The 27,176-nt window shown below is 44.0% G+C and overlaps 1 protein-coding gene across 4 annotated transcripts; it reads right to left on the bottom strand.

Annotated features, from left to right (window-relative positions):
* Window positions 1-341: 341 nt before the first annotated feature.
* kat6b (K(lysine) acetyltransferase 6B) lies at window positions 342-27,176 on the bottom strand. 4 transcript variants are annotated; one of them, XM_069665024.1, is made up of 17 exons: window positions 26,856-27,176; window positions 23,955-24,813; window positions 18,951-19,059; window positions 16,658-16,773; window positions 16,352-16,433; window positions 15,675-15,804; window positions 13,811-14,772; window positions 12,585-12,706; window positions 11,065-11,177; window positions 10,796-10,937; window positions 10,492-10,653; window positions 8,563-8,656; window positions 6,786-7,017; window positions 6,333-6,492; window positions 5,629-5,913; window positions 4,564-4,858; window positions 342-4,453 (listed from the first exon to the last, which is right to left on the bottom strand). In XM_069665024.1, the coding sequence occupies exons 2-17, from the start codon at window positions 24,570-24,572 to the stop codon at window positions 1,617-1,619; spliced, it is 6,459 nt and encodes a 2,152-aa protein (XP_069521125.1). In that variant the 5' UTR covers window positions 24,573-24,813; window positions 26,856-27,176; the 3' UTR covers window positions 342-1,616. The 4 variants fall into 4 exon arrangements, with proteins under 4 accessions (XP_069521125.1, XP_069521128.1, XP_069521127.1 ...); XM_069665027.1 differs by having other exon boundaries at window positions 14,717-14,772; XM_069665026.1 differs by having other exon boundaries at window positions 26,832-26,862.

Raw genomic sequence — 27,176 nt, 5'->3', positions numbered from 1 at the left:
TTTATAATAACGCAGATGATTCCTTTTTTATGGAGAGGCCTAATGATTAAATATTCATTGTGTGTAGCTGCGAGGCCGACCGGTCCCATTTGTTTTAATACTTGTTGGGCTTTTACCATGGCTAATCATAAGATATGTTTTTAATGAAATCTGAAGTATATTTAGTCTAAGAGCAGTCCAGTCCAAGTCCAGTTTCCTTTTTAACTTTTTATTTTAAAATACTTTTCTGCAGAGAAAACAGCTGCCTGGATAACCACAAAATTCATGATCTACGATCGCAATCTCATTCTGTGACATGCCTCAGGCTGGTACATGTTTCAAATTAAAGGAGAAACATCAAGTACATGGTCAATCATAATTTATTCTTATGCTAAAATGTACAGCATTTTAAGTAACTGACAAAAGGAGAAAAGTCATAAATACAAGAATGTCATTCTGTCCGATTTTTGTGCACATAGCCAGGTATTTCCCCCCCTGTTCTTACCAGCAACTCTGTACAGGTACAAAGGCTACAAAAGAGCAATATAAACAAAAACACAAGTACAAGTTGCGTTTTACATGCAATCCATTAGCTTAGTTTGGTCTATTCACAGGCTCTATTCTTCTACACTTCGGTAAAATATAAATCCAACATTTTATAAAGATAGAAAACAAATCTACAGATGGAATGAAAACGTAGCTTTAAAGGCATTATGTAAAATATCAACTTTGGACTAAATTTATATTTTCTTTATTGTTATTCGTCATTATAATCATTTAGTTCTTTTTAAATTCTGCCACACTTCTGGACATTTTGAAATGTTTTAGAACTTTTCAGGGTACAAACACTGAGATATGCTTTGTTATTTTGACAGAAATCAGTCTGCTTTATTAAACAGAAAGCTGCCTCAAGGAGATCTGTTACAAAAGACTTCAGAATTATACATACATAGCAATAAAACCTCTCAAACCGAACAGAAAACAGGACTAAGTTTACATTTTTTTACATTATTAGAATTAACAAAATATAGTTTCATCTTTCTCCCTGTGGAGGGAAACCTAATAAAGGCCAGATATCTTTAAAATGGCTTGCTATTAAGCACAACACTTGTACAGTACTACTCAATGCACTGTCACTAACAGAGACTGAAGCATGCTAGTTGTCACTTTACAAAATAAGTACAATAATTTAAATATACAAAGGCATGAGTATAGTACAAACTAATTGTCAGCACTGTTAGACAGGTACACTGAACAGGTTCAAACAGCCACTAACTCCTCTTGTAGCAGGCACATTAAATGGCTTCATTTGAGGCTGCTACACGACTGATGAAATCTCTACCTCTGAGCTCTGAACCCGCCTGCTCTAAAGACACATCAGAGACACTAACACTAATTAAATAGATTTTCATCGTTATGATGTAAGGCTTCCCATTTGGAGAAACAAAAATACTTTTTAACAATAGCTTCAAAGTTTACTCGTTGATGAAAATTTTTGCATTCTTTCCAAGTGCTGCTGCTGGTTTTTAAGTAATAAACAATAACAAAAAGACACCCAAACAAAAAAAAGGCCAGATCAGTGCATCTTTAAACAGCAAAATGCACGCGAGAAGAAAACAGCTCAGTCCTGCGGAGAGTTACCGCCGGATGAAAGGCCCTTTCAGGGACTGCTTGGACATGCCTGTGTTCATGTAGCCATGGTGTCCAGCTGGAGTGTACACCATGTTGCCATGTGGTGGAGCCTGCATGGGCTGCTGGGGGTATGGCTGTGTTCCCATCATGCCCATCTGCATAGAGTACTGGGGTGACTGGTTCATGTAGGCATGGTTGCCATGGTAGCCACTGTTCATCATGGGCTGGCTCATGCTGTAGCCGTTCATGGCGTTAAGGGAGGGCATGTTCATGGAGTTGACGTTGTAGGCCGGTGCCGGCATGATGTTCACGCTCATGTTCATGCGCGGCATGGCGGCCAGCGTCCTGGACGGCGCCTGCATGGCCACAGTCTGCGGCGGCCGGGCGTACATCTGCTGCTGGTGGTGCGACAGCGGGGCGGACTTGGAGCGCGCTGAGATGTGACTCTTGGAGGCCATTTGGGGCTGGATCCGCTGCGAGGGCGGGATGCCCATGTTACGCTGGAGCATCATGGGCGGCGGGGAGCTGAGATTGGGGGGCGGGGTCATGGTGGCCTGCACCTGCGGGTTGGGGACTCGATGGGAAGTCTGGGACAAGGAGACCAGACCGGAGTGCTGGGATGAGAGCGAGGGCGTGTTTGCATAAGATGTGATGGGGTGAGAGGCTGAGTGGTTGAAAGGCAGCGAGTGAGGGTGGTCGATGAACGTGTTGGTGAACTGCTGCAGTTTGGCCAGACTGAGGCCGGACGACTGCGAGTAGTGCCCGCTGCCGTACTCCCCCTGGTGGTTGATCCTCTCGTAGAGGGCGAAGTTGGGGTTGCCAGATTCAGGGATGTCCGCCAGCTGCATGGTGGTGGTGAAGTTGGTGGGTATGGCACACTGCGCCATGGGCTGCTGCTGGCCGTGCTGACCGTGTTGATTGTGAAGGCCGTGCTGAGCGTGCTGATTGTGCTGGCTGAGCTGATTGTGCTGCAGGTGGTGATTGTGGTGGTGACTATGCTGGTTGTGGGGATTGTGTTGACTGTGCTGGCTTAGCTGATTGTGTGGACCGTGCTGATTGTGTTGGCTGTGCTGATTGTGAGGGCCGTGCCTGCTGTGGGAGCTATGCTGACTGTGTTGGCTGTGTTGGCTGCGCTGGCTGTGTTGACTGTGCTGGCTGTTGCTCGGAGGCCTCTCCACCACCACGCAGCCCTGTGGCGACTTGACGTTGCAGTGCGGCGGCGAGCTCAGGCTGTTGGGCTGAATCATCCCGCAGCTGCCGGGGTTGACAGCGGCCATTTGCTGGCTCACGGCACAGCTGCTCTGGGCCAGGCCACTGGGGGGGATGCTGCCGTAGGAGCAGCTGTTCTGGGTGGGGCCTGCCCCACAGATGCTGCCCCCCATGGTGGAGTCGTAGCTGCTGGGGTTCTCGTAGTTCTCAGTGGTGCTCTCGATGCTTCCCAGATCGCTGAAGCCGCTGTCCACCACCTGCTGGGAGTGATCGGACACCGACGGCACATCCATCATGGGGCTGGTCTCCATGTTGTGGAGCGAGGGCACTGAGATGGCGCTGTGGTCGGGGCTGATCTGTGTGTAGCCGCTTTCAAGGATGGAGACAGCTGGGCTGTTAACAGAGCGTACCGACTGGCTGGGATGGGACTGCGCGGAGGAGAGGGGACTGCTGTGGTCTGACTGGGGGCAGTCATCGAGAGCGGTGATCTGGGGGCTTTGGGCCACGTGGGTGTAGGTCTGCAGGCTCCTGCAGGGCTCCTGGCTCTCCACACAGTCCTGGAACACATTATCCCGCTCCGTCTCCTGCGTCAGGGACTGAACAGCTTGCGCCGTCTCTGAGTCAATCTCTGCGCAGATTGGGGGATCCTCCCTCAGCACGGGACTGAGCGTCGGCCTCTCTGCTGGCGGAGGAGGTGGGGGATCCTGACGAAGGCTGGAGGCGCTCTCTTCCTCTGACTCAGAGTCTGCAGGGTTATCAGAGTCTACTGCTGCTACTGAAGCCACTGCTGCTGCTTCAGGTGGTGGTGTTGCTACTGTCGTTTCTGTCACTGCCTCCTGGATGCTGTCTGCAGCCGTAGCTGGTCCCTCTTCACTACACGGCTCAGTAGAAACCTGCTGACTCAACTCAGAGTCGTTGTCTTCTTTTGGATCTAAAAAAGGTGGGGTGCATTCGGGTGTTTCTTTCGAACTCTCTTCCATCTCTGCTTTGCTGCCCTCAGGTTCTGCTGCCTTGCTGTGACTATCATCCTCATCGTCCGCATCCTGGTCCTCTATTTGAGTCCTCTGCTCGTCCTCCTCCTCTTCTTCCTCATTGTCATTCTCCAGTGATACAGCACCCTCTGTAATGTGTTCCACATCTTTGGCTGGGGAGTCCTGCCCGTGTTCGCTCTCTGGTTGATCATCTTCAGGGGGTTCTGGTGAATCCCCTATGTCCTCACACATGGCGGGGGACATGGGGGCGGGCGATGCGGCAGGCGAGCACACCGGAGAAGCCACCGGCGATCCTTCGGGGGAGCTCGACTTCTGGGAGCAGAGGTCGGCGGGACTAGAGGGCTCGGACGGGAGCCTGTCGAGCGTCATATCCGGACTCGCCGAGCCTCCGCCTGCTTTGCTGCCCTCGTCTGCGCTGACGATATCCTGGTCCGGTTCCTCTTTCGCTTCTTCGGTCTGAATGTGGTGCTGCTCCGCCTCCATCGGGGTTTCAGGCGGGGTGTAGAGGTTGAGCTTGAAGCCCATCTTTCGCTCATTCTTTAGTCTCCATTTCGGAGGGCCACGTTTCACTCCTTTGGGCCAGCCTTTCTTCCGTTTCACTGGACGCGGTCTGCTGGGTCTCTTAGAGAGGATGTCAGCTCCTAGAGGTGACAATAAAACATGTATTATTTCACAAGAGAGAGGAAACAATCTGCTGTAAAATATTTTTACTGCATATAATGTATTTTTACACCGATAAAGATGCAAATACCTTCATTCCAGTGTTCCAGATTGTCTTTGTGTGCGTTCTTCTCCAGCCTCGGGCGGCCTCTCCGGCGTTTCATCGGTGTAATCGGTGTCTTGTCCTCCTGTTCCTCCTCCTCCTCTTCTTCTTCCTCCATCTCGCCCACTCTGCAGGTGCGTTCCAGCAGGGGCATAGGACGCTCGTCCTCTGAGTTATCGAACGGCTCGTTCAGCACCTCCGTCGTCTCCGAGATGGTTTCCGTTGTAACGCTGCTGTTGATTCTCTTTCTCTTACGCCCTCTCTTCTTGAGCACGATGGTTCTCTGAAACGCGGACACAAAGAAGAAACGATAAAGACTTAAAAACTAGGCCACTAGTTGGATGACCTCTGCAGAAATTCATTCAGGCTTTTTTGTGCTAAATGTAAAATGTTACAACCGCACTGTGAGACTAAATGTTTAAGCATTGCAGCCTGCTGGGGGAAACCACAAATGAGGCAGGCAGAGTAAGCAGAAACCACAGTCTATATTTTACATACTCCAGTTGTTCCCACCGGCTGCCTTCGACTTAACCGCTCTCCTCTCTGAAATCCTTCACAAGAGGAATGTGAAATCAATACTGTAACTAATGCACTAAATAAACTCCAGCAGCCAGTGTCGTCCTTTTCTGGTTGCCATACTGCTTTCTGTTGTCTCGCTGACATCATGCAGCCTGGCTGTAATATTATCTCCAGCACAAGGGGGCAGTGCCATATAGACAGAACAGATGCGAGAGGCACAGAGGAGGGCAGTAAATTAACCATGACCATTGACAATAGTACAAGGTTTAGGCTGCACAGTCTCGACACCAGCAGTGAAAACACAATCTATTATCTACAGCTGCAGGCACACGGGGAGGCTCCAGATGACAGGAGGAAGCCACTGAACCCTTCACTGCATTCATGAATATTTATCGAACCTTTCCATCTCGCCAGAGTACACAACACGGCCCCTAATGAAGGTAAATATCTAATGATATACATTCAATGCCACTTTGTTCTTGAATTAAATTTCACATAATCCCACATGGGAAAACGGCTAACAATAAAAGTCACCTTTCTCTTAGCTGCTAGCATCGCATGGGCTTTTGTCAGGATCGGCGGCGAGCCGTCGGAGCCGTCCGAGTCGTCGTCGTCGTCGTCGTCATCGGCGTCGTCGTCGCTCACTTCCTGCTTCTGCTGGATGCGTCTGGTCCAGGACATGGCGGGGCGCCGTTCGTAGGTCCTGAAGGGAACCTTACAGTGGACCTTAGTGAGAGGCTGCCTGCTACCGTGAGTCATCATGTAGCCCTCTCTCTCCTCCTTCTCCCAGCAACTGGCCTGCTCCTTCAGCCGCTCAGCCTGGTAATTAAACAGACAAGACGCATTATCTCGGGGAGAGGCGCACGCACGGCTCCAACATCTGAGCAATGAGGCTAATGGGAAAACAAGGGATTGGAATTAACATCATGACAAATGAATCGCTGCAGGTTTCTCCTGATAATAAGAGCAGCGTCCTGATTGGATGTCTGCCCGTCATGGCGGAAACATTCCCGTTAAGCAACCGTGGAAGGATTCATTTCATGGAATATTCAGCACTATCAATTATGTAGTGAACTGATTTAGGGCAATTTTGCACAACATTAAGTGCCTGCTGACATCGAGAATGCTTTTCCCGGTAATGGCCTCCATTTGAACTCTCCAGCTAATCAAACAAGCATCCAATAATAGCATTGTAGACGAGTGTAAACAAACAACCAGTGTGTCCTGATTGAACCTACATCCATCTCCGCCTCCCGTTCCTCCTCAGACAGGACGGCGTTGTGAGTGGTGGAAGGCGTCCAGCGCAGGGCGTCGGGGTCCACCTCATTCCGCCGTGGGTTAGCCCTCAGGCTCTCCATGTGCCTCTGAATCAATCGCTCTCTCCTGATCAACACGATCCTAGGACAGAGGGAGAACAACCCGTGAGCTCATGTCCGGTAAAGATTGCACAAGCCGGCGTAGACAGAAGGTAGACAGAAGGTGATGTGTGGTTAAATACGAGCACAAAGACGAAGCTCTCCGGGACAGCAGGTGCTCCATGTCCTTGGGGGTGCTTAACCTGACTTACTTCTGTCAATATTCAGCGGCATTAATGGATATGCTGTTAAAAATACCCGCTGGCCTGGATAAGTCAGACAGCATGCAGAAGCGGGCGGCACAAGGCTGAAGGAGACTGCGGCGGGGAAACTGACCTGCCATCCTGTCTGTCAATCATGCCGAGCTGTTGGAGAGTAGCGGCGATGTCGTGCGGACACATCCCAGTGGCCCTGCTTATTCCTTTAACACTGATGTGTTTATCCGGGTGCTTATAAAGGTACTCCAGTATGACACTTTTCCAATATGCCAGGTAGGATAAGCGACCCAGATCTGACAGCGGCTTCTCCGGGGAGCCGGCTTGTCCTTCTTGCCTGGTGAGAAGGTAACCTAAAAAGACAAGATTCAAACAAAAACAAAATGCTTTAGTCAAGCTGGAGGCTGCTGCTGGGGTATTTCAGATTGCATTTCAGTCCCAACACCCCCTCCCTCAAGGATTACATATTCATGTAAGGATGTGACACCGAACCCTGGTTGGGATTTCACCTTCAAATAGTATAAAGAGAGGCGAGGCAATCAGTTTTCCTCTCCTTCAACCTCCGTCAGAAGCTATGATACATGCTGGCAAGGGCAACAAAGGAGGCTGAAAGAGGGGAGTAAAGAGGAAACAAAGCGACAGAGCGAAACAGAGAAGCAGCTGGATGTCATTGCTCACAAGAGACTGCACTTAGGGGAGATAACGAACAAGAAAAAAACCCCAATACTAATATGTATCTGTGAGTAATTAGTTTTATAGCGGCCCTGTCAAGGGTCATCCATTATGAGCGGCATGAAATTAATTAATGGCTTTTAATGTGCACCCACTACCGAGAACCAAACAAGCAAATCTAATCACCAAACAGTGAACACATAATATTCCAGTAATCACGACAATATTCATTACTAAAGCTAAGAAGAGGAGCCGGCGATAACAAACACTTAGCGATGAATATTCAAATAGTTTAATTGAAAAACGTCATATTTCATTCGGTGTCGTTTAACGAGTGTATTATCATTAATAAGCGCGTACAAAAGAGCCACTCTGCGTCCTTTGAATTATGATATGAAAGAGAACATTTTTCACTCGGCTCTCGCAGCTACCTGAGACAAACTGCTCGTCTAATACTATCCAATATAACAGAAAATCTTAATCTAAACAACTTCCAGCTCCAAAGCTACATTTTCCAATAAAGCCTTCAAAGAGCTCAGGACTCAGCTGTGTTCAATCTCCCTTAATCCCTGTCTTTGTTATCAGCACACTCTCAATATCACAGATCCTCTTGCATCTCTGTGTCTCAATGGCTCCCAAAGTGAACAGGAAATCAAATGCTCCATTACCGCCCGCCCACCCCGCGCTCGCTCCCCTTTTTTCTCTTCCTTTCTCTTCATCGCACACAAACTCGGCAAAGAGACAACTCCTGAAAACAATAAAACGCCTATAATGACAGAAAAAAAAAAAAAAAAAGCGCCCGCCTAAACACAGAAATCCACTCAAGGCGGCGACTGTTTTCAAATGTGGACCGCGAGGCTTTAAATATTGTATGTGCTGCATTTACTGGACTAAAACATAAAAGCAGCATCTACACCTCCTCCTAAGACGAGGAGAGAAATGGGGGCATGAAGAAAGCTCTTCAAGCGATGATTAGGTGAAACACCATTGGCCGTCGAATAATATATGCAGGGGGAATGTAATGTTTCTAACTCCTAATCTTCTGTGATTGCCTAAGCACTGTACATGAATGCTCTTGATTAGGCTCCTTCAAAGCCTTAACAAAATAACAGCACCTTGCCACGAGCTACAAATTCAGCCCTTAATCTGAAAGTGTTTGTAAAGACCGGCGAGAAAGAAAGAAAACACCTTAGTTCAGTGGTCTAAAAAAGCATTAAAGAACTTACTGAAATCAATAAGGAACCTTCCAAATCCTTGCCTTTGGTACTGAGGCATGATCATTATGCAGGAGACATTGTACTTCTGCTGGCAAAGCTTTTCCTGAGGGAAGGAGAAACAGATCAAGTATGTCAGAGCTCTGCTGAAGCTGGCAATTTACTGCACCTGCCATTGTCCTTGTCTGGAGACGCGCACGTGCACACGCGCACGCCGCGCAGACAGGGTGATGAGCTTTCACTGAGAAGTATCCCTCCGTTCTGAGTTATGGCTACAGAGTCAGAATCATCTTTTTTATAGGTTAAACTGTACGTTTTTGATTATCTATCAAGTTTTCTATATATTGATTTTTTTAAAGACTTTTTTTTTGGCCTTTTATGCCTTTATTTATCGAGAGGACAGTGGGTAGTGTTGGAAACGGGAGGAGAGAATGGGGGATGACACGCGGCAAAGGACAGAGGGTGGAAGTCGAATCCGGGCCGCTGTGTCGAGGACTGTAGCCTCTGTACACGGGCCACCGATTTAACCGCTGAGCTAGTAGCGTGGAGCTAAATCAACTTATATATTTTTTGTTTTTATTTAAAAAATGTAAACAAGTAGTGAAAAAGGTGTATCACAGTTTTCCAAAAATATTACCTCAACATTTCTTAATATTAGTTTAAAACAGTCCAAAACACAAGCATTTCAGAAGCAGTTTTCTTTAGCATTTTTGCTAAGCTAACCAATTTATCCTTACATGCGTACTACATAGATGTTGTGATGAGCTTTCAACATAAGGTATAAATCTGTTTTGGGTTACTGCTACAACAAATGATAAGCATATTTTTGATGCTAAATGCTTGAATTAGGGCCAACCATCGCAATTGCGATTGCTACATCGGCAGTTACAGACAAGTGATTGTGAGGCAACCACCTGTGCTCTCTTTACTTTTTCATGCGGGTGTCAGAGTCGCTTAACCGAAAGTGATACAAGTATGAGGGGGGTTTGTTTTGTTAGAGGGAAATAGACTTAAAGAGCAGCTCCAGTCATGTTTTAAGACACATAAAATGCTCTGCTTGAAATAATAAAGTGTGTCTGATGTGTTTTTCTGCAAAATATGTTTAATTAGCTTGTAAAAATCCTCCCAAGACATCTCCTCCTTCTCCCTCATTAAAAATCTGCATAGTCCCGCCCACTATGCAAATTTCCAAACGCCCCCTCCGTAGTGAAAACAAAACACGTCTCTGCCATCGTTTAGCGTCAACTTGTTGAAACTTAGCTAGCTTGAAATGTAGTAATCAGTAGTAGTAATGTTAACATTAGTAGTCAGTAGTGAGTTTGCAAAAATTATGATGATGGTTGTTGCCATAGGTTACGCATAATGATATATCTAAGCATCACCCTGTCCATTAACAGGATTGGCTCCTTAGGTTTGTGACGTCTCAAACCTGCCAATCTGAAAAGGTGTTGTTCAGCCTGTTCTTGGTACACTGCAGTTTAAAAGCAGACAGGCCCAGCCATGGAGATGACTGCTGATGTTGTCCCTAATATGTCTTGTATGATCATTATTTGCTATATGGACGTAAAAATAAACTGCACGTATAATTTCCGGTATTTTTTTAATATCGCAATAAATATCGCAGAGCAAAAAGTTACTGCAATGTCACCTTTTCCCGACACCGTGCAGCCCTAGCTTGAATTATTATTTGATTATTCTATCAGTTGTTTTATTCATAAAAGTCTGGTAGTTGTGTCAGTTAGTCTGGGTTTAAATCTAACCTCCAAACGTTCCTTTTTTTTGTTCAAAATCTGAGCCTAATCGATTCTTCCTTTCAATCATTTAAGCACTGTTGCGAATAAGTTAACTGCCTGTAAAAACATGGTTTCAGTGTATCAGTATCATTCAAATATGATGTGTGGTATTCCTTCATTTCCCATTTAATCGCTCTGTAATTCTTACCTTGGAGAAATAGCCCACAAGATGACAGCCTTTCTCATCATTCTTTGTAAGTATGTAGAAGAGGAAAGGCTCCACATCATAATACAAGGTCTTGTGATCCAGGAAAAGCTTGGCTAACAGGCAGAGGTTTTGGCAGAATAGTTTGCTGACATTTCCATCAACCTAAACACGGAATAAAAAGAGCAAGAGGACAGTGTTCAAACAGCTCCCATTTTTTTCTCTCTCCCTCCTCTTCCCAGAACCCATTCAGTGGAATCTCATGCAGCATACAGTTATTGCTTTATTGCTGTAAAGGCAAGCTGACCTCAAATACGGAAAGGTCGTCCTTTCTGTAGATCTCATTGGCTGGCGGGTGGAACCAGCCACACTTCTTTGTGTGTCTCTGGAGAATGTTTTTGCTTCTCATGTACTTCAGACAGAACTCGCACAGATAAAGCTTTTGTAATCTGAGCAAGACAAAAGAGAGAGCTGCGGTTTGTATTCCAGTGTGAAAGGGATTTTTAAAAAGGATATTGAAATAAAATGGCAGTAACAAAGACACAAACGTAATTTGTTATTTAAAAGCGACATTACCTTGAATATTCAGGCGGGTAAGGCGACGAGTACCACGTCTGAATCTCATACTTCCCAAATTCAATGACGGCGGGGCATCGCATGGAGTCTGTATTCATCAGAGATCCAGTTCTCTGTGAAAAGATCCAATGAAAGCAAATGGGTAAATGTGGTGACCCAGATTATTCAGTCTTACAGTCACCAGTCCATTAAATGGTATTGGACGAGTTCACAGTGCTCATGTCAAAACAAAAGATCTCTGTCGCTAGCATCATCTTAAATGTTTGAGTGACTAACATCTTATGGGTTAGCTTGTGTTCAACTAGCTTTCAGATTAGCAATTCAAAAAATATTGGATGAAACTAATTTAAAATTTCGCCCATGCACAGTAGTATGCTGTATGAGTATTTAGTATGTAGTATATAGCATATAGTATGTAGTATGTAGTACATGGTATGTAGTATGTTGAATGTAGTATATACTATGTAGTATGTAGTATATACTATGCTGTATGTAGTATATAGTATGCAGTATGTAGTATGCTGTATGCAGTATGTAGTATATATTAGGCAGTATGTATAGTATGCAGTATGAAATATATAGTATGCTGTACAAGTATGTAGCATGTAGTATATAGTATGCTGTATGCAGTATGTAGTATTTAGTATACAGTATGCTGTACGAGTATGTAGTATATAGCATGTAGCATGTAGTATGCAGTATGTAGTATATAGTACGCTGTACAAGTATGTAGTATATAGTATGCTCTACAAGTATGTAGTATATAGTATGCTGTACGAGTATGCAGGATATAGTATGTAGTATATAGCCTGTAGTATGCAGTATGTAGTATGTGATTTTGAACACAGCCTAACACTCCAAAAAATCCCGTCCTGCTGGTTCAAAACTTCAACACAATACATTTTTATTTTTTAAAACTAAAAATATTAATTTATACAAAAAGGTTCTCAGAGACAAAACGAATACTGAAAGTAGTGTGGATTAAATACGTCAGTTAATATGACAGTTTTGCTGTACTACAATGAAAACATGTGTAATAGAAATGGTTTCCTCTTCTGTGACATTACAGTTTATATGTACGGCAGAGCATGATTATCTCTTTACTTCAAGCTGCTAGCAAGAAAGCTATCAGGCAGAAATGGCTTCAGGTAAACCCTAAAAAAAATAGAAGTCTGAAGAAGAGCATGTTGGCTGGAAACATCACTTTGTCTTAAATAAAACCCTTTATGGGAGCTTCCTGGTGTTTTTTGATATACTTGATTAATTTGGATCCTAACTAAGGGATGTGCGTGTCTGTATATGATTTTCAGGTAAACCCTAAACACAAGACATCATCTTCACAATACTTTATCTTAACACCATTTAAACAATGTGGAAAATACTGCAAAGATTTGACTATAAATAGATATGTAACTTGTTCCTGTTCAAGCATTGTGTCTAACGACTTTGTTTACCTTTAAGATATCAGTAAAAATGGAATTGTTAACGTCAATGTTTATAATATTTCCCTGTTTCCTCACCTGCGCGGCGAGGTCCTGGACGTGCGTGAACGTCTCAGTGTCCTCCTCTGTGACGTGGTCTCTGGACATGGCTGCAAATTCCGCTCGGGCCTCCTGCTTCACACGCAGCTCCCCGTTGTGGCCTGTTACAGGCACAATGAAACAACATCAACACATCAGATAAGCACATCAACAGCGGCCTGTTTGAAGCAGCCGTGGCAGAATAATCTCATAAATGCATTCTATGCAAATGTGCTTATACTGTGAGTGCTGCTGCTGAGCCCGTTTGAGGCCGTGTCTCTGAGGAATTTCATAATGTATCATCTTTGCATGTTTATATGAAAATCCCTAATGTAATGAAGTGAAACTAAATCACTCTAATTGCGTAACCGCTTTCATGTGCTTAGTCATCCACCAAGACAGTTTCCCATGAATGAAGAAGAAGCGGATGCAGTGAAGGGAGCGAGTGTCGACATGAAAAGCAACTGATGTTGGAAAGCAGGCAGTAATTTCATGAAAGACATCAACACTATGACTTAACCACCAAAACAAAAAGCCATTACGAGTGGACGTGATGTGTCATTAACATATTTATGGGAATGTGCTGTTGGGGTAATAAGTGTTTGTGCGGCGTATTGTTTAGAACAGCCTGAAACATATATCCGTGTGTTATTTTTTTAAGCAGTGACTCCACTCCTGAAGACAGTGAAATGTAAGGGTTACTTCACTTCTGGCTATAATCATCATGTCAGCTCTGAGTCAACTTGGGTGGGTGAATCACTGGGTTGTATGTGTCTAATGACCACTGGAAGTGAGGTTGAGTGGAGACAGAGATTTCAAGGGTGAGGGTGGGATGAGGAAGAGCGCTGATGTGACTACAGCCTCTACTAGGTAGCGATCACAACGTGCGCACTACTGCAGAGGGTCAAGGACAGAGCAAGGAGCAACATGAGGGAGTTAGTGGGCCATGCACTATGACAAAAGCCAACGGGCGAGAGGATGGAAGCCACGTGAACTCCGCAGCCAAGTCAAAAACGCAACGAAACTGGGTTAAGAAACTAAAAGAATTCAAATTAGGCAGAAGATTAGTAGTCTGTTAGGATGTTGAGGGTGTCCTCTCAAAGAAAAGGTTAGCTCTAGTCTGGAAAAAAATAAACTGCGAGTGTCAAGCTTTAAAAAAAAAAATGAAGAAGAAGCTTAAAGGTGTGGAGACGCAGGTCTTGGCTGGAGTTGCGAGCCTTGCTTACCATGATTATTCTCGGGCTTAATTCTTCCGTCTGTCAAGTCTCCCTTTCCTGGTGAGGGGGCTCCCTTCTGAGGGCTCACTTTATACCTCAGCCTGCCTAGCGTCCTGTGCTTTTTAAGGAAGGGGTTACGTTTGAAATGACTGACCATCTTAAACGGGTGTCCTCTGGGTCGGCCCGGCCCAGCAGATGTGGAGTGTAACCTATTTCTATGAAACTCGTTCTTTCCAAGGCGCTGGGGCCCCGTTTTGGACGCATGGGGGGAGTCTTGTTTATGGTGCATGCGCTTCGGCGGCGCGTAGCAATGTAGTCTCTTTTTCCGCGACTGTCCCTGAGTAGTAAAAATGTGAGAGAGTCCGTCAAATAGTCCCTTAAGTTGGCTGCTATTGCAGAGGCTACTCAGGGAAGGAACGCTAGACTGGCTGGAGGAGCTCTGAGGGGAGTTAGCAGAGGTGGAGCTGCTGGACACCTGCGAGGGCGGGCTAAGGCTCGGCAACGTGGGGGCGGGAGGAAGTGCAGAGGGCGGGGGGGTAATCTTTTGAGTGGCGTCAGCAGCGAAGGCAAACGGCTCTGGTGGCTGGGACAGTTTGAGCGGACCCTTGTCTCTAGAGCTCAACTGATTGGCGGGCGACTCTACGGCTACAGCTCGCGAGCGACGGCCCACAGGGGAAGGGGTAAAGAATTTGGAAAGCCCGTCGATAAGCCCTTTGGTTTTCTTGTTAACGGTGAGTGTAGCTGGGGTGGAGGTGGGCGTGAGGGGGGGAGTGGTGGTGGGGGTGGAGGTGGTGAATTGGGTGGCGTCGACCACACAACAGGGGTCTGCAACAGCCAATCTGTCTCTGGCGTCCTTCACAGATGCAGCATGACCAGATGAAGGTGTGGAACAGACGGTAATCTTTTGACCCCTACCAGGTGACCCCCTTCCTCCAAGTGCTACCATGGAGCCGTCACCACTGGTTACAGACCTGCGGACACAGGAAACACAGAGTCTACTGTAAGAACATCTTACTGATACTTCAATACATTCATCACTATTGTAAGTTTTCACTTGTAGATCAAACACAAACAAAGCAGGTGATAAACTTCTAAAATAAGATGTTGAATTATGACCAGATACAACATTTAGTTTGGCTCCTATTCTTTCAATAAAAGGAGTAATTTAAAACTCTGTTGTATAATAATATACTGCTCAAAGAGGGGATTCTTTCCTGATAGTTTTATTACATTCTGCAGATCTGAGTTCGCCTCTCATCCCTGTGAAACGTGCATCAGATCTCTAGAATTCATCCTTTTTTCTCTGCATGAGCAACAGGCACATTTTGAATCCAAAAATACCCATTGTGTCTCAGTGAATAATTAAATTTGATTAGAGGGGAAGAATTCACTGTTGCTTATTTCTTCTCCATTTGTTATACGGCTTGCGACTTATTCTAGTTTATATTTATCTGTGGTGAGAACATTGTGCTCGCTAAAGTTGAGGTTAAGATCGCACACGTCAACGGAAGGTCAAAGTTGAACGAGAAGCTCAGATTGTAAATGTACAGCTCGGCTAACCTGGGCGTTTGTTTGGAAATGATGTTATCTGATTATATCCCATTGACTTGTTTTCAGCAATGTTGCTGGGGTTCTATATCTTCGGAATTAACACTAAGAACAAGGGTTTAGCTCAGTTGGTCGAGCAGTCGCCCCATGTACAGAGGCTACAGTCCTTGTCATCTGGTGCATGTCACCCCTCACTCTTTACTCCTCACATTTCCTGTCTATCTTCAACTGTACCTATCAAAACAAAACTCTGATCACAATGACTATGGTACGCTTTTCCTGTTAACAAAATAAAACAGCTAATATTTGATATTTGCACGCTTACATTCTTTGTTTGAGCTTATTTCTGGGCCTTCCGATTGGCTTTGCATATCGACGTTTGATCTGATCGGCTTTCTTGTGCAGCAGCTTCTTCCCATTCTCCTTCGGCCTGCAGACTTGGCAGATCCAGGTTCCTGGAGGGTGTCCAAACACAGATGGAGAGAGAGAGAGAGAGAGAGAGAGAGAGAGAGAGAGAGAGAGAGAGAGGACCGTTTAGGTGGGTTCATCAATTCAGAGGACATACAGTACATTCATTTGAAACATTTCCTTTAATACGGAGAGCTGGCGCGCATCCCACCGGCTCACAATGACAATCAATTACTCAGCACAAAGCGAAAATCCATAAGAAAAACATTGGGTCAATTCTCCGTCCGGTGGAATAGACTTCATGTCTGCTTGTTGAGCAAAGCTATGCGACTCGTACGAATCGCCTGCCAAATGTCCTACTACAGTACGTGCGCCATCATTACAAGCCTCGCTGTAGGGTCAGTACTGTAATCCAGAGATAGCACATCTCCCCGGGGAAGCTGGAATAATTTGATATGCATGCAAAGCTCCTAATAAGCCACCGCTGCCTCTCTGTGCGCTGAGTGACAGCCCCAAACGGCCGCGTGTGAAGAAAAGGCTTTGAAATGACAGCAGAGAGGGAAACAGAGAAGCCAGACAGTGTAAACAGCTCACCTTTTGGCATTCTTGAAAGCGGCGGGTCGCAGCATTCCATGTGAAAGCCCCGATCACATGAATCGCAGAATAGCATCTCATCCTGAAAGGGAACAGCAGGCATGTGTGAGGGATGTCCCCGCTGCATACATGTAACACTCCCCCCACTCTGTCATTTAAAATCTTTTGGATAAAGTGAGCCCAATCGTGCACAAGAGAGAGGCTTTACAAATGTGAGGGAAAACCAACAAATCCTCAGGGATGCACAAAAATGAGATCTACCCCCCCAAGCCACTTAAAATAGTGTGTGTGCGACATCATACTTACAGCGTTTTTCCCCTGTATTCGACAGGAGCTGCAGGTTTTGCATTCAATACACTGCCATCGTAATCTCTTCACATTTGAGGTTAATTCGGGGGAAAACTTCAGACATGATGGATGCCCTTCAGAAGCAAGCGAACATTCGTATTAGCATAACACATTAACCAGCGCTGACAGTGTCACAGAGCTAAAGACGAGGCTTTCCATTTGTTCACACAGCGAGGTGAAATATTAACACATTACATCATCAAAAAACAATGGCGTGCCTGTGTGTCCGCAACACTTCCCCACCCTGCCCCCTCTGCCACAAGTTGTGTCTAAAAACAGTATGATCAAACATCTGAGCCGCTAATTACAGATAATTTGATCCTAATGAGGCAGAAACAGTAGCAGCACTCATTCTAATGGAGGCCGATCCATGAAAGTCATGTAAAAGCTCGCCTTCTCCCTCACCCGGCTCCCTCTCACGGTTGTAAAACAGCTGTTTTACAGTGAGAGCACAATTTGTGTACACTACCAGCGGTTAATGAAAACCACCTCGACGCTACTTAGTCAAATTTGAGCTATAAAAATGTCACCAGGAGAACAATTCCTTACGGCATTTAAAATAATTGTTCAAACATAAATGACTCCTTGGCAGAGGTAATTTTATAGAGGGTTGGTGGGTTTTTTTTCGGGAACAAAAGAACAGTAAAGGAAATGCCACCAATCTGCAGCGGGGGAAAAGGGTTGATCTTTGATCCGCTGCGGCTGATTCGCTCTATAAGAGGAATATGAATTGAGGGAAAATGACTCGGGTGATTTCGGTTTCTAACGGCCACTTATGGAGCATCTGCCCTTCTTCAGCCCGCCGAGGGTTGCAAGCAATTTGGATCCCTCCAGCCACTCAATTTGAACATTGTTCTTCCATTAAATCCCTTAAAGGGGAGTGAAAAATGTGGAGCAAGAATGTGACATCTGTTTAACCGATGCTGAGAACGGCTGCTACAAGGGTTGGGTGAAAGGAGAGGATGCTGTAGACGTTGAGATGACAGACATTTGTCAAGAATCACAGATATTTCTGTCACCTTTATGTCTCTGGTTGTATGGATTTGCTGAATTTTGTATCAATGTGATTACATATATGATATTTAGGTAGTTTATGGTGTCTACTTTTGTCTCACTATGTCATGCAACTGTTAGATTCCTTTATACAAGTTGTCATCCATGTTATCTACAACAACTTGCTACCATTCTAATGTTACATTTCTAAATAGAACATGGCAGTAATTCAATATGACTCATGTCTTTCACAGCACTACAATAAAATAACAATTTCATGTTGTATCTTTACAAATTCAAAAATCACATGGTCCATTTTAAAGTTATAATCTCGAAGATTTCAGTTTCGTTCTCTTTGGCGACACCTATGGCGATAAACTGTAATTGCGGGAGCACGCTTCCCAGATAGCAAAACTGTGTTGCATGTGTGACGTCCACGGTTGGCTCTGGTTGTAACTTTCCTAGCTGACGGTCGCTTTCCTTTTCAGACTGTTTGCTTCATCTGAGCGTCGAGTTTGTTTCTTTTTCTTTGGATTTTCACTTATTGTTGAAGTTGTATCTGTAGTCATCCATCTTTTCTTTGTTTGTTCAGCCATAGTAGATTACTGTTTACTCGCAACACCTGCAGAGACCGGAAAAGCAGCCGCTTAGCTCCGCCTACCCTCTCTGGCAGACCAACCACTGCTGGCTGAAGGAAAACGCGTCACTAACTGAGCGCCGCTTGTGATTTTTTCGGCACAGACTTTCATCAGTGGGCCATAGGCTCAATCACCATTGTGTTACCTCATTCGGCGATAGATAGAGACTTAACAGACATTTATTTACATGAAGATCTTTGAGATTATTACTTAAATGTAACATTTAAATACTTCAATATGATTGGTTATCTTTCACAGCACTACAAGAAAATAACAATTTCATGTTTCATGTACAAATTAAAAAATCACGCGGCCCAATTTGATGATTCCAAACAAAATATATCTTTAAATATGGGAAGATTTTGTCTGAAAAGTTTGAGTGCTATATGTCACTGCATTGAAAACAAGTTGTAATATTGTATATAGGATTTTGCATATTGTGATGCACATCTATTCTCCTTAATACGGTGATAAAGATGCTAATCATATCACCCACCTCTATTCCTCACATACATTCCCACTGCTGCTTCAGATGCTCAGCTAACATATAAACACAGTTCTGTCCAGCATGTTTTGGCTTGTGAGAACCAAAAACTGAAGCGTTACACAAGGCGACTTACCACTGCTCCCACAGTCTGCACAGGACAGCAGCTCTTCTGGCCGCTTGTCCCGATTTGACTCTTTCGTTCCAAGACAGAAACTGCATATTGGGATGGGGTCGACCCGGAGCTGGGTGGGAACACAAACAGAGACAAACTGTTTAAAAACACAGAATCGGGCACAGGCTGTGTGAGTATGAAGTGCTTCAAAAGCCTGTTTGTTTTCGGACATTTTTTAATCTTGTGAGGATCTTGTAGACATATTGTCGGTCATAGAAAGAAGATAAAAACAGTGCGCGGTTAAATAAAATAGGCACAAACGTACGAAGCAGAAGCATGAGCTCTGAGGAGGGAAAAATGTCTAGATATGAATAATAAATACGTCTCATCCTCAGAAATATGCTGCGTTTGAGATCCTCCTCCTTTATCCATTACATCTGAATGGGTAAGTGATCTTAGTAATCATAGTTTAAGGGCTTAATCCAATTCTTAAAGCTTGCACTCCAGTCTGAAAGGATTAACCAGCATGTAATCAAATTACCTCGATAATAAAACATGCTCTCATTGTTACCGCTGTGATCCACTGTAAATGTTGCAAGTCTCAGAACAAACACTCATTTAAGGGCTTACGGGTAAGTTCAGAAGAAGTAAAATATGAGCTCGAGGTTTAAGAGGATTTTCCCATTGATCACTGAGAACGAAGAGGGGCTGACTTCACAGAGGAACCACGGTGTCATCGCTTCATGAACACAGCCAGTCAGAAACTGAGAATAAACTCACATGGACGTAATGTCGCTTTCATAAGGCGTCCCTTAAAATATGAGATCATAGAGCCTCCAGAGGGGCATCAAACAAACCGCTGCCTCCTTCTCTGCTCGAGAGGAAGTTCTTTACGGAAAATAACACTCACAGGGTGTGACCATAAATAACCCACCTCATCATCAGTTTACACACTAAGGCCTCGTCGATTGACTGGAGCTTTGAAGGGCACTCTGGGGATGCCCATAATTAGTTCCTGGTTTCTATGACGCACATCAGCATCCTGACCTCAACAAAATCTGCAACCTCCAAATATCTATCGCTCCTGACCTACGGCTGAATGAAGGGTCATTTCGGTGTTTTTCCTCCATTCGTCAACAAACACAAGACAGGACACGTCCGATGTCCAAGTGATCCCGAGGGGAGGGAAATGATACGGCAGGGATTTGGTCATTGTTCCTGGCTGTTGTATCAATTAGTTGTTACGGTGATGGGAAGCAGTTTACCGCCACGTCAATGATTACTCTATTTTCCAACCTGCCAGGTCAATATTTGAGAGCAGGCTGGCATTAGAGGCAGTCTGCGGCGCACACAGCGCTGATTATGGACATATAAACACTGAAATGCTGCTGTGCAATGAGGCTGCACATGTAGGATGTTAAACTGGGGCCAAGAAGTCATCTGTAATGTTGGTATTTTGTCATGTTATGGAGCAAAAGTCATATGCATCGCTCACTTAAATTTTAGCCCTGCAAAATGTAAACAAAGGCAGAGTGCACTTAATCGCTTCGTCTGACACCTACCCCTCCGCCAGCAGTTTCAGGCATTACAAATAACTATATAGAAATAATCGATCTAGTTTTCGCTGATGGTGTGTTTGCTTTTGTAGGTCATATGGAGAGTAATCAGAATGACTTTTCAGTCTGTTTCATAAGCAGCGAAAGAACTCCTCACAGGAGCTTTGAAGTTGCAAATTCAAACAACCTTGTTGTAAGCGATTGAATGATCGACAAAAAGTTTATGGTATGTTTTTGTTTTGTTTGGTATGTAATTTTTTGTTTGGTCATCTATCAGATTAAAATACCAAAAATTGTCTGGTTTCAGCTTCTCAAATGTGTTGCAAATTGATTTTTATGGGGTTTTAATCTAGAACCTGACCGATATATCGGTTTCGCCGATATTATCAAGCCGATATTATCAAGCCAATATTTGCCTATAAGAGATATATTAGTATGGGCTAATAATAGGGATGCACCGATTGAGAAAATCAGGGCCGATACCGATGTTTAAAACAACAATTTTGTTCAATGTTTTTTTCAATAACTGTAATTTTTGTAATTATTAATGCCCTCATCTGGATAAGGAGCCAAAATTAACTTTAGTTATAAAGAAAAATATTTATTCAGGCCTTCATCACACTCTTTGAGAAAGCATGAATTCAATCTTTCAAATTCCCAATACATCTTTTTATTTTAACTTTTAACAGCCTGAAAAGCCTCTTTAGCCTGTTTTACAATCACCTGGTCGTAGTACGAACATTTTTCAGTGCTTACATAACCTAACAAAAATCTTCCTGAAAACATAAATACTTTTCTGTTACAATTAAATTTACTGCAGGATTAAAGCAGTAAAATAATAAAAACACTGACTACTGCAATCAGCGCATGCCACCTTGTTTGCCAATGGGCCGATATCGGCCGATACCGATGTTCTGCCGAAGCATCGGTGCATCCCTAGCTAATACGTTTTCCAATATGTTCTGATAAGCTGTTACTCTTTAGAAAGCAGCTTTCTGAGTACCTTTGCATCGTCATACTGATACAACAGAGAACGTCTATTATCATTTCAGCCGGAAAATTCACTGTATCCTCCGCCATATCGGTACCCTGTAAATTTCCCCTCCAACTATAATCGGTGTCAGTATCAGTCTTGAAAATCCCACATCCACCAGGTTCCATTATAAACTAACAGAATCAAACAGGAGACCTTCAGTACTCAGAACTCGTAAAATTAAATTGATTAAACCATAACAAATGTTGGTTGAAGCCCTACTTGAAAGCCAAATGTTTTTTTTACTTGACTGCACAAAGTATGTCAATTTGGGGGTCATTAAAGTTCAAATCCCCTTCACTTCTAGCTTAGAAATATTAGCTGATGTCCTGTCTGTAGCTTAAAGATGATGCATCCAAAAGGTATTTGAAAAGAATGCCTTAGGAGTCATTTCTTCTTGCCCTGCATGTGTGTCACTTTTATTAGGTTGCCTGAGGAGTCAAACTGAATCACAGAGTAAACAATTTCCTTAAGAGTGTTAAGACTCAGATTTTTGGCAAACAAACACCATGAATAAGATATCTGCGAGAGAAATAAAGATACAAGCTGGAGAATTAATGTAAAGAGCGTGAGATTAATAAGGCATCAGTGCTAATATGCAGCCTGTGCATGCTGCTGATGAAATGCTCAGAGCTGATAGGCAAGTATTTTTTAATGTTTAATAAGACTTCATTTCATAATACAGTCTCCATTGACTGAGCTGTGAAGTCTAATCCAGGAACTGGAGAATTAATTTCCATCAGGAATATTCTCAGGCCTGGTGATTAAAACCAACAGCAATTTGCAATCTGCAGCGCTCGAAATATGTGAAAAATAGAGAAACAAACACAGCTGAAGAGACGCTGATGATTTACTTGGGGATTCTAAATTAAGTACATTACAGGAAATTATGCTGCTTCAAAAGAGCAGGCTGTCCTGAGTGAGGGGGTGGGGTCCTATTAGAAAACTGCTGGTAGAGAGAGCGCGAGAGAGAGAGAGAGAGCTCAAGTGGTTGCATAACGCAGCAGGAGGAAAAAAAACTCTCATTCCTTGCCTTTGTTCCTGCCAGAGTCTCTTCAGAATCTAATAAACTCTAAACCAAGACTGCTCTTTTTTACCTCAAAGTATCTCTTATTCTCAACACACACACTTGTGCTTGAACAACTTGAACAGGCAGAGCTGTCTCATCCTTTGAAGTGATCTGTAAACCTGGACCGGGCTAGGTGATGTCATCAGGCCGCGAGCGATAGGTTGAAATGTTCCAAATGGAAAACAGCAGGCCCTCCTCAGCTATGAGAATCACTCGCAGGACACTGTGTCTCTAAACAGTTCTCAGTTTCACTTTTGGCCTGACCACAGACACAGTCACAGTTGTGGCTGCAGTATCAAGGTGTCGCTTCCTGATTATTCACTGTGAAACTGGTGGGGAGCAGGGTGACATCTCTATGGCCTGATGCTGCTCGCCACTTCAGCTGCGTGACTTGTGCATAAGCTATTAGACCGCACTTCATCTTGATAACCCTCAACACACACACACTGTGCAAAAAAAAAGCTTCACAACAAACTACCTAGATGACTGTACACTGCTCTTTAGGGCCACACAACGGAAACTATTTTGCATCAAACGCTCCCCTGCACTTGACAGTGTTTTAAAATTGTACAAAAGTGCTTTCATTTTACAGACATTTGTCTGCAGCGTGTGTTAAAGCCAAGCACAAAACAACCTCTGCAAACTATAAACCACTTCTGTGCAGCGGAAACAATGCAAGCTGGAAGTTTGTTTATATGGCTTTATTTCCTCTCTGTTAGCACAAAGGTCACATGTCCTACCACAAATACTTCAGCTGCCATTTCTCAGCACTATCTGGAAGGACTAGTTTATGCTCCTGTCCCTTTAAATTACCAACAAAATATCCCAAAATCTGTTCACTAATGCTTTGCCACTCGAAAGACAGCCAGCCACATCCCTTAAGGTCATTAGGCTCCAGTTACATAACCTGTGGGAAGCCTACAGCAGACTGCCTACCACACACTGTCAGCATGACTTTCTGATTATCCAAGCTCTCTTATTATGGAGACCAACAGAAACACAATCCCCAGAAGGACACTCTCTAGATGGCGTTGTTGCTGACCTGCCAAGCCAGAGTTTCAAAGATTAAGACCACAATCGTAAAATTTCTATAGAGCTATTTGTGCTCAGCGGTGGCCCAAAGTTTCACCCAACCTCCTTGGTAATGATATAATGGAAATAATGCCAGAGTTTAAGTCCCAAATTCATCCTGAGGTCTTGCAAAACAAAGCTCATTTTGCATGTTCGAGCAGGGTGAGGAGGTTAAGTCAATAACACGTCAATAACAAGAATATCTAAGCAGGAATTTCACTATACTGATTTGTGGTAACAGCAGCATATGACATAAGGTGAGATGAGTGAGAATACACAGGCCAAGGTGTGTGTACCTGGTCTCGCTCATGTGGTAGGAGTGTCACTGATGACAGGACCAAGGGGGAAGCACTTGGACACCTGGAGCCCCTTCCCTCTACGCTGCCATGGCAGAGCTTATACCTCGGGCCATTTTTTTGCAACCTCCCGTTGTTTACCGACCGCTTGGCCGCCAGCCGTAACCTCTGCCGGAAAGCAGGGTTATCAATGACGTTTGAGAGGTCATCCTGGTTCCTTAGATACCTCTCGATGTTCTTTAGCGAGGAACCATGGGTATCATCCAGGCCCTCTATGGCCCTCTTAAGTATTTTATTCCAATCAATATGGCGCAGATCGCTTGAATTCCATATAGATTCCTTTGATGGCACAGATACATTTGCAGGCGGGATTGATCCAACTCTCCCGGGATTTCCTGGGTCCTTGTAGGAGGCGCTCCCCTTATTTGTAACCTTGAGAATAGAGCCATCATGAACGCTTAATTCCAACTGCTCAAGGACGGTCTTCTTGTCCAGTCCATGCGATGTGGCCACCGCATGACAAATCCTCTCCTCTGAGGGCCTCTGCTTTTGCCTTTTGATTTTCTGTATTGCTTCAAGAATCCACTCCGTGTACAGAGGGTTTGCAAGTTTTACCATGGTTGAACAATTAGACCGACAAAAACGTGATCCATACAGATTCCCCCTTTCTGCTGCTGAACACTGGGTACATCCACATCCTTTATAAGGTCAAAAAGTTATGTTCCACGCCAGCATCCACATATTTCTTCTGAATCCTGGGTGTCTGTCATTGAACTTCAGGAAAAGTTGGCACGAGTAAATTCCACAGTGGTAGTCACCAGCTGACCTGGAGCTTTATTTATTTAATCCCAGATTAAATCTGAAAAGAAGAAAAAGGGGAGAAAATGTCAAATACATATTTAAAATACATCTTCTCTTGTAAATCCTGGTTATTATCTATTTTTCACGTTATATAAACTTGGTTATAGCACATTGTTTGTAAAGGATAATCTAGAGGAATGCAGGACTTTAAAAATATGTTAAAACATCAGAAGCAGATGGATAAAAACAGATGCAGGAGCTGTTATGGCTGCTAAAGAAATTCGAGTGACTTAATCCATAGTCTGACACCATAATCCACACACAAAACCAGATGCCATTTCATAAGGGAATATTTTCTAAAAGTAACTTTTTACCACAATCATAGGTATTTCGAAACTTCTACTGAGTTCAGGAAAAGTATAAATAGCCTCGTCGACGGATTAATGTCGGTAGATTCCTTCACGACATGAAAAAACCGCATACAAGTTTATTCCTGTGGCACGTAATTTCCAAAATGTCACCCTGACATTTCTAAATCTAACCCACACAAAGCGCCTAAAAACACAGAAGGGGGATCATACGTAAAGTTTAACCGTTAGTTGTCCGCACGCGACTTTTGACAGTTCGACGTCCGCAACGACAAACTGATCAGCGCGAGCATTAATGACAGATGTATAATCAATGCTCACTTCCTGACAGCTGCAGTTACACGTTCCAGGCTCGTTTGCAAATAACCGCCGAGCCGTTTAACGACGGAAGAATCCGGTAATAACTACGTTACAAACCTAGAGTTGTGTTCCGCTGAGTTGAGCACATAAATGACAGTGTTGCCAGCATTACTGATGTCACCTAAACAGTCGCCATTTTGTTACAATGTTGTAGTTTACATGAATCCGACATGACGCTGATTACAATCCAATGGAGTCTCATTAAACCTTACCTACACTAATGTGCCCTCCCTAGCAACTTCAATATTGGCTGTAAAGACAAGATCCGATTTCTGGTTTGATAAAGCACATGTCAATCTTTATGTATGAGCTCACTCTAAGAGGCACGGCACTGGCTGTGTGATCTGTCACTTCACTCAATTGACCCGCCTCTTAAGGTGCCTTCAGTGATGAATTGATATCATTTACCTCCAACACGCGTAATATCTAAACTAACGCCACTAATCGCGACGACAGGGTGTAATTAACTTATTAACACACTAAAACAGGCACAAACTGGCTAATTACTATTTAAACGAGTTAATATTTAAGCTCATTTTCATAGCGTTTAACACCGGGCCACCTTTACTTAGATTCCTCCTTGAAACAGTTGGTTACACTTGAAAGTGATTTGGAACATTTTAGACTTTAATTGGCTGTTTGTTAAATCTATCATTTCTTTGCATAAAACCCGCAAAGGCTCCACCGCTGACTTAAAGTGAAACACGTTACATTTTTTATCAATTCGAAGTAGCATATTATTCAACACTCCTGCAGGCTAAATGTGTCTAAGCTATCGCCTTTCCCCCCTCTTTATCTTCCTCCCTTTTCATTATTTCCCCGAGAGGAGCCGTAATTCTCCTGATATTTAACATTTAAACTATGGGACGTTAAATAAACGAGCCGCTACGCTAAAAAGTAGCTCGCGCAACGTCTGCCAGCCAAATTCTAAACGTCCTGTGTTGCGCTGTGCAATGATGGCATGACCTCTTTTATCACCATTAACTATCAAATATCTCCAATGAGGGGAAATAGTGAGCCCTGGAGAGAAAAGACACGTTCAGCGGGGAATACAAGTTAACACGGCTGCTAGGAAGAGTAGCTCCTTCATCACTGCTTCTCAATTATGTATCGCTAGTTTCTTTAGCTCACCATTTCTCCGCTCTCATATTTTATTAGGAAATGATACACAGCCTCCTTGGTTTTTTTCACAGCGTTTTCTTACATGTTACACAAGCCGATTCTACCTATGTAATGTGTCGCCTCCGTGGGCGAGAAGACACAACAAATTAACAAGCAAGTTTCATGCAAGGATGAACATATTACAAGTATGAAAGAAGGCACAAAAAAACGAGGGCACACAGGCTACCGTAAATATTTGCTGGTAGTTTACCTCTTCAAGTTTTTCCCCCCCTCGGATACTCCTCTTCATTATCGGGGAAACGTCGAAGGATAAATGTGCAGCGACATATCCAAGGAGCGATTTCGTGGGATTTGATCTCTTAAAACGAAGGCTGGAAAGCTCGCGCCGAGACATGGAGAGGACCTGATAACAACTAATTGAAAGGTTAATCTACATAGCAGCCTGTGACAAAGTGGTACCCTCCCCCTTCTTCTTCTTCCACTGTAGACATCCCTACTTCAGTGTAGTGGAGCGGACCGTCGCCCCTTTAGTGCGCTCCTACAATGATATTGTCAATTTCACTTTTTTCCC

Source organism: Semicossyphus pulcher, unplaced genomic scaffold, assembly GCF_022749685.1.
Source record: "Semicossyphus pulcher isolate SPU_LCO1_2020_fin unplaced genomic scaffold, fSemPul1.0.p SCAF_16, whole genome shotgun sequence".
Classification (NCBI taxonomy): Eukaryota; Metazoa; Chordata; class Actinopteri; order Labriformes; family Labridae; genus Semicossyphus; species Semicossyphus pulcher.
This window is presented reverse-complemented; position numbering and strand designations above follow the sequence as displayed.

Bases quoted from the DNA above. Each gene is read 5' to 3' on its own strand.
- kat6b (XM_069665024.1), bottom strand. From the start codon at position 24,572: ATGGTAAAACTTGCAAACCCTCTGTACACGGAGTGGATTCTTGAAGCA. The intron at 6,493-6,785 runs GTCAGTTTCCCC...CCTCTGTCCTAG, and splicing joins ATTGACAGACAGGATGGCAG to GATCGTGTTGATCAGGAGAG. The intron at 4,859-5,628 runs GTGACTTTTATT...TCCGCGTTTCAG, and splicing joins TGCTAGCAGCTAAGAGAAAG to AGAACCATCGTGCTCAAGAA.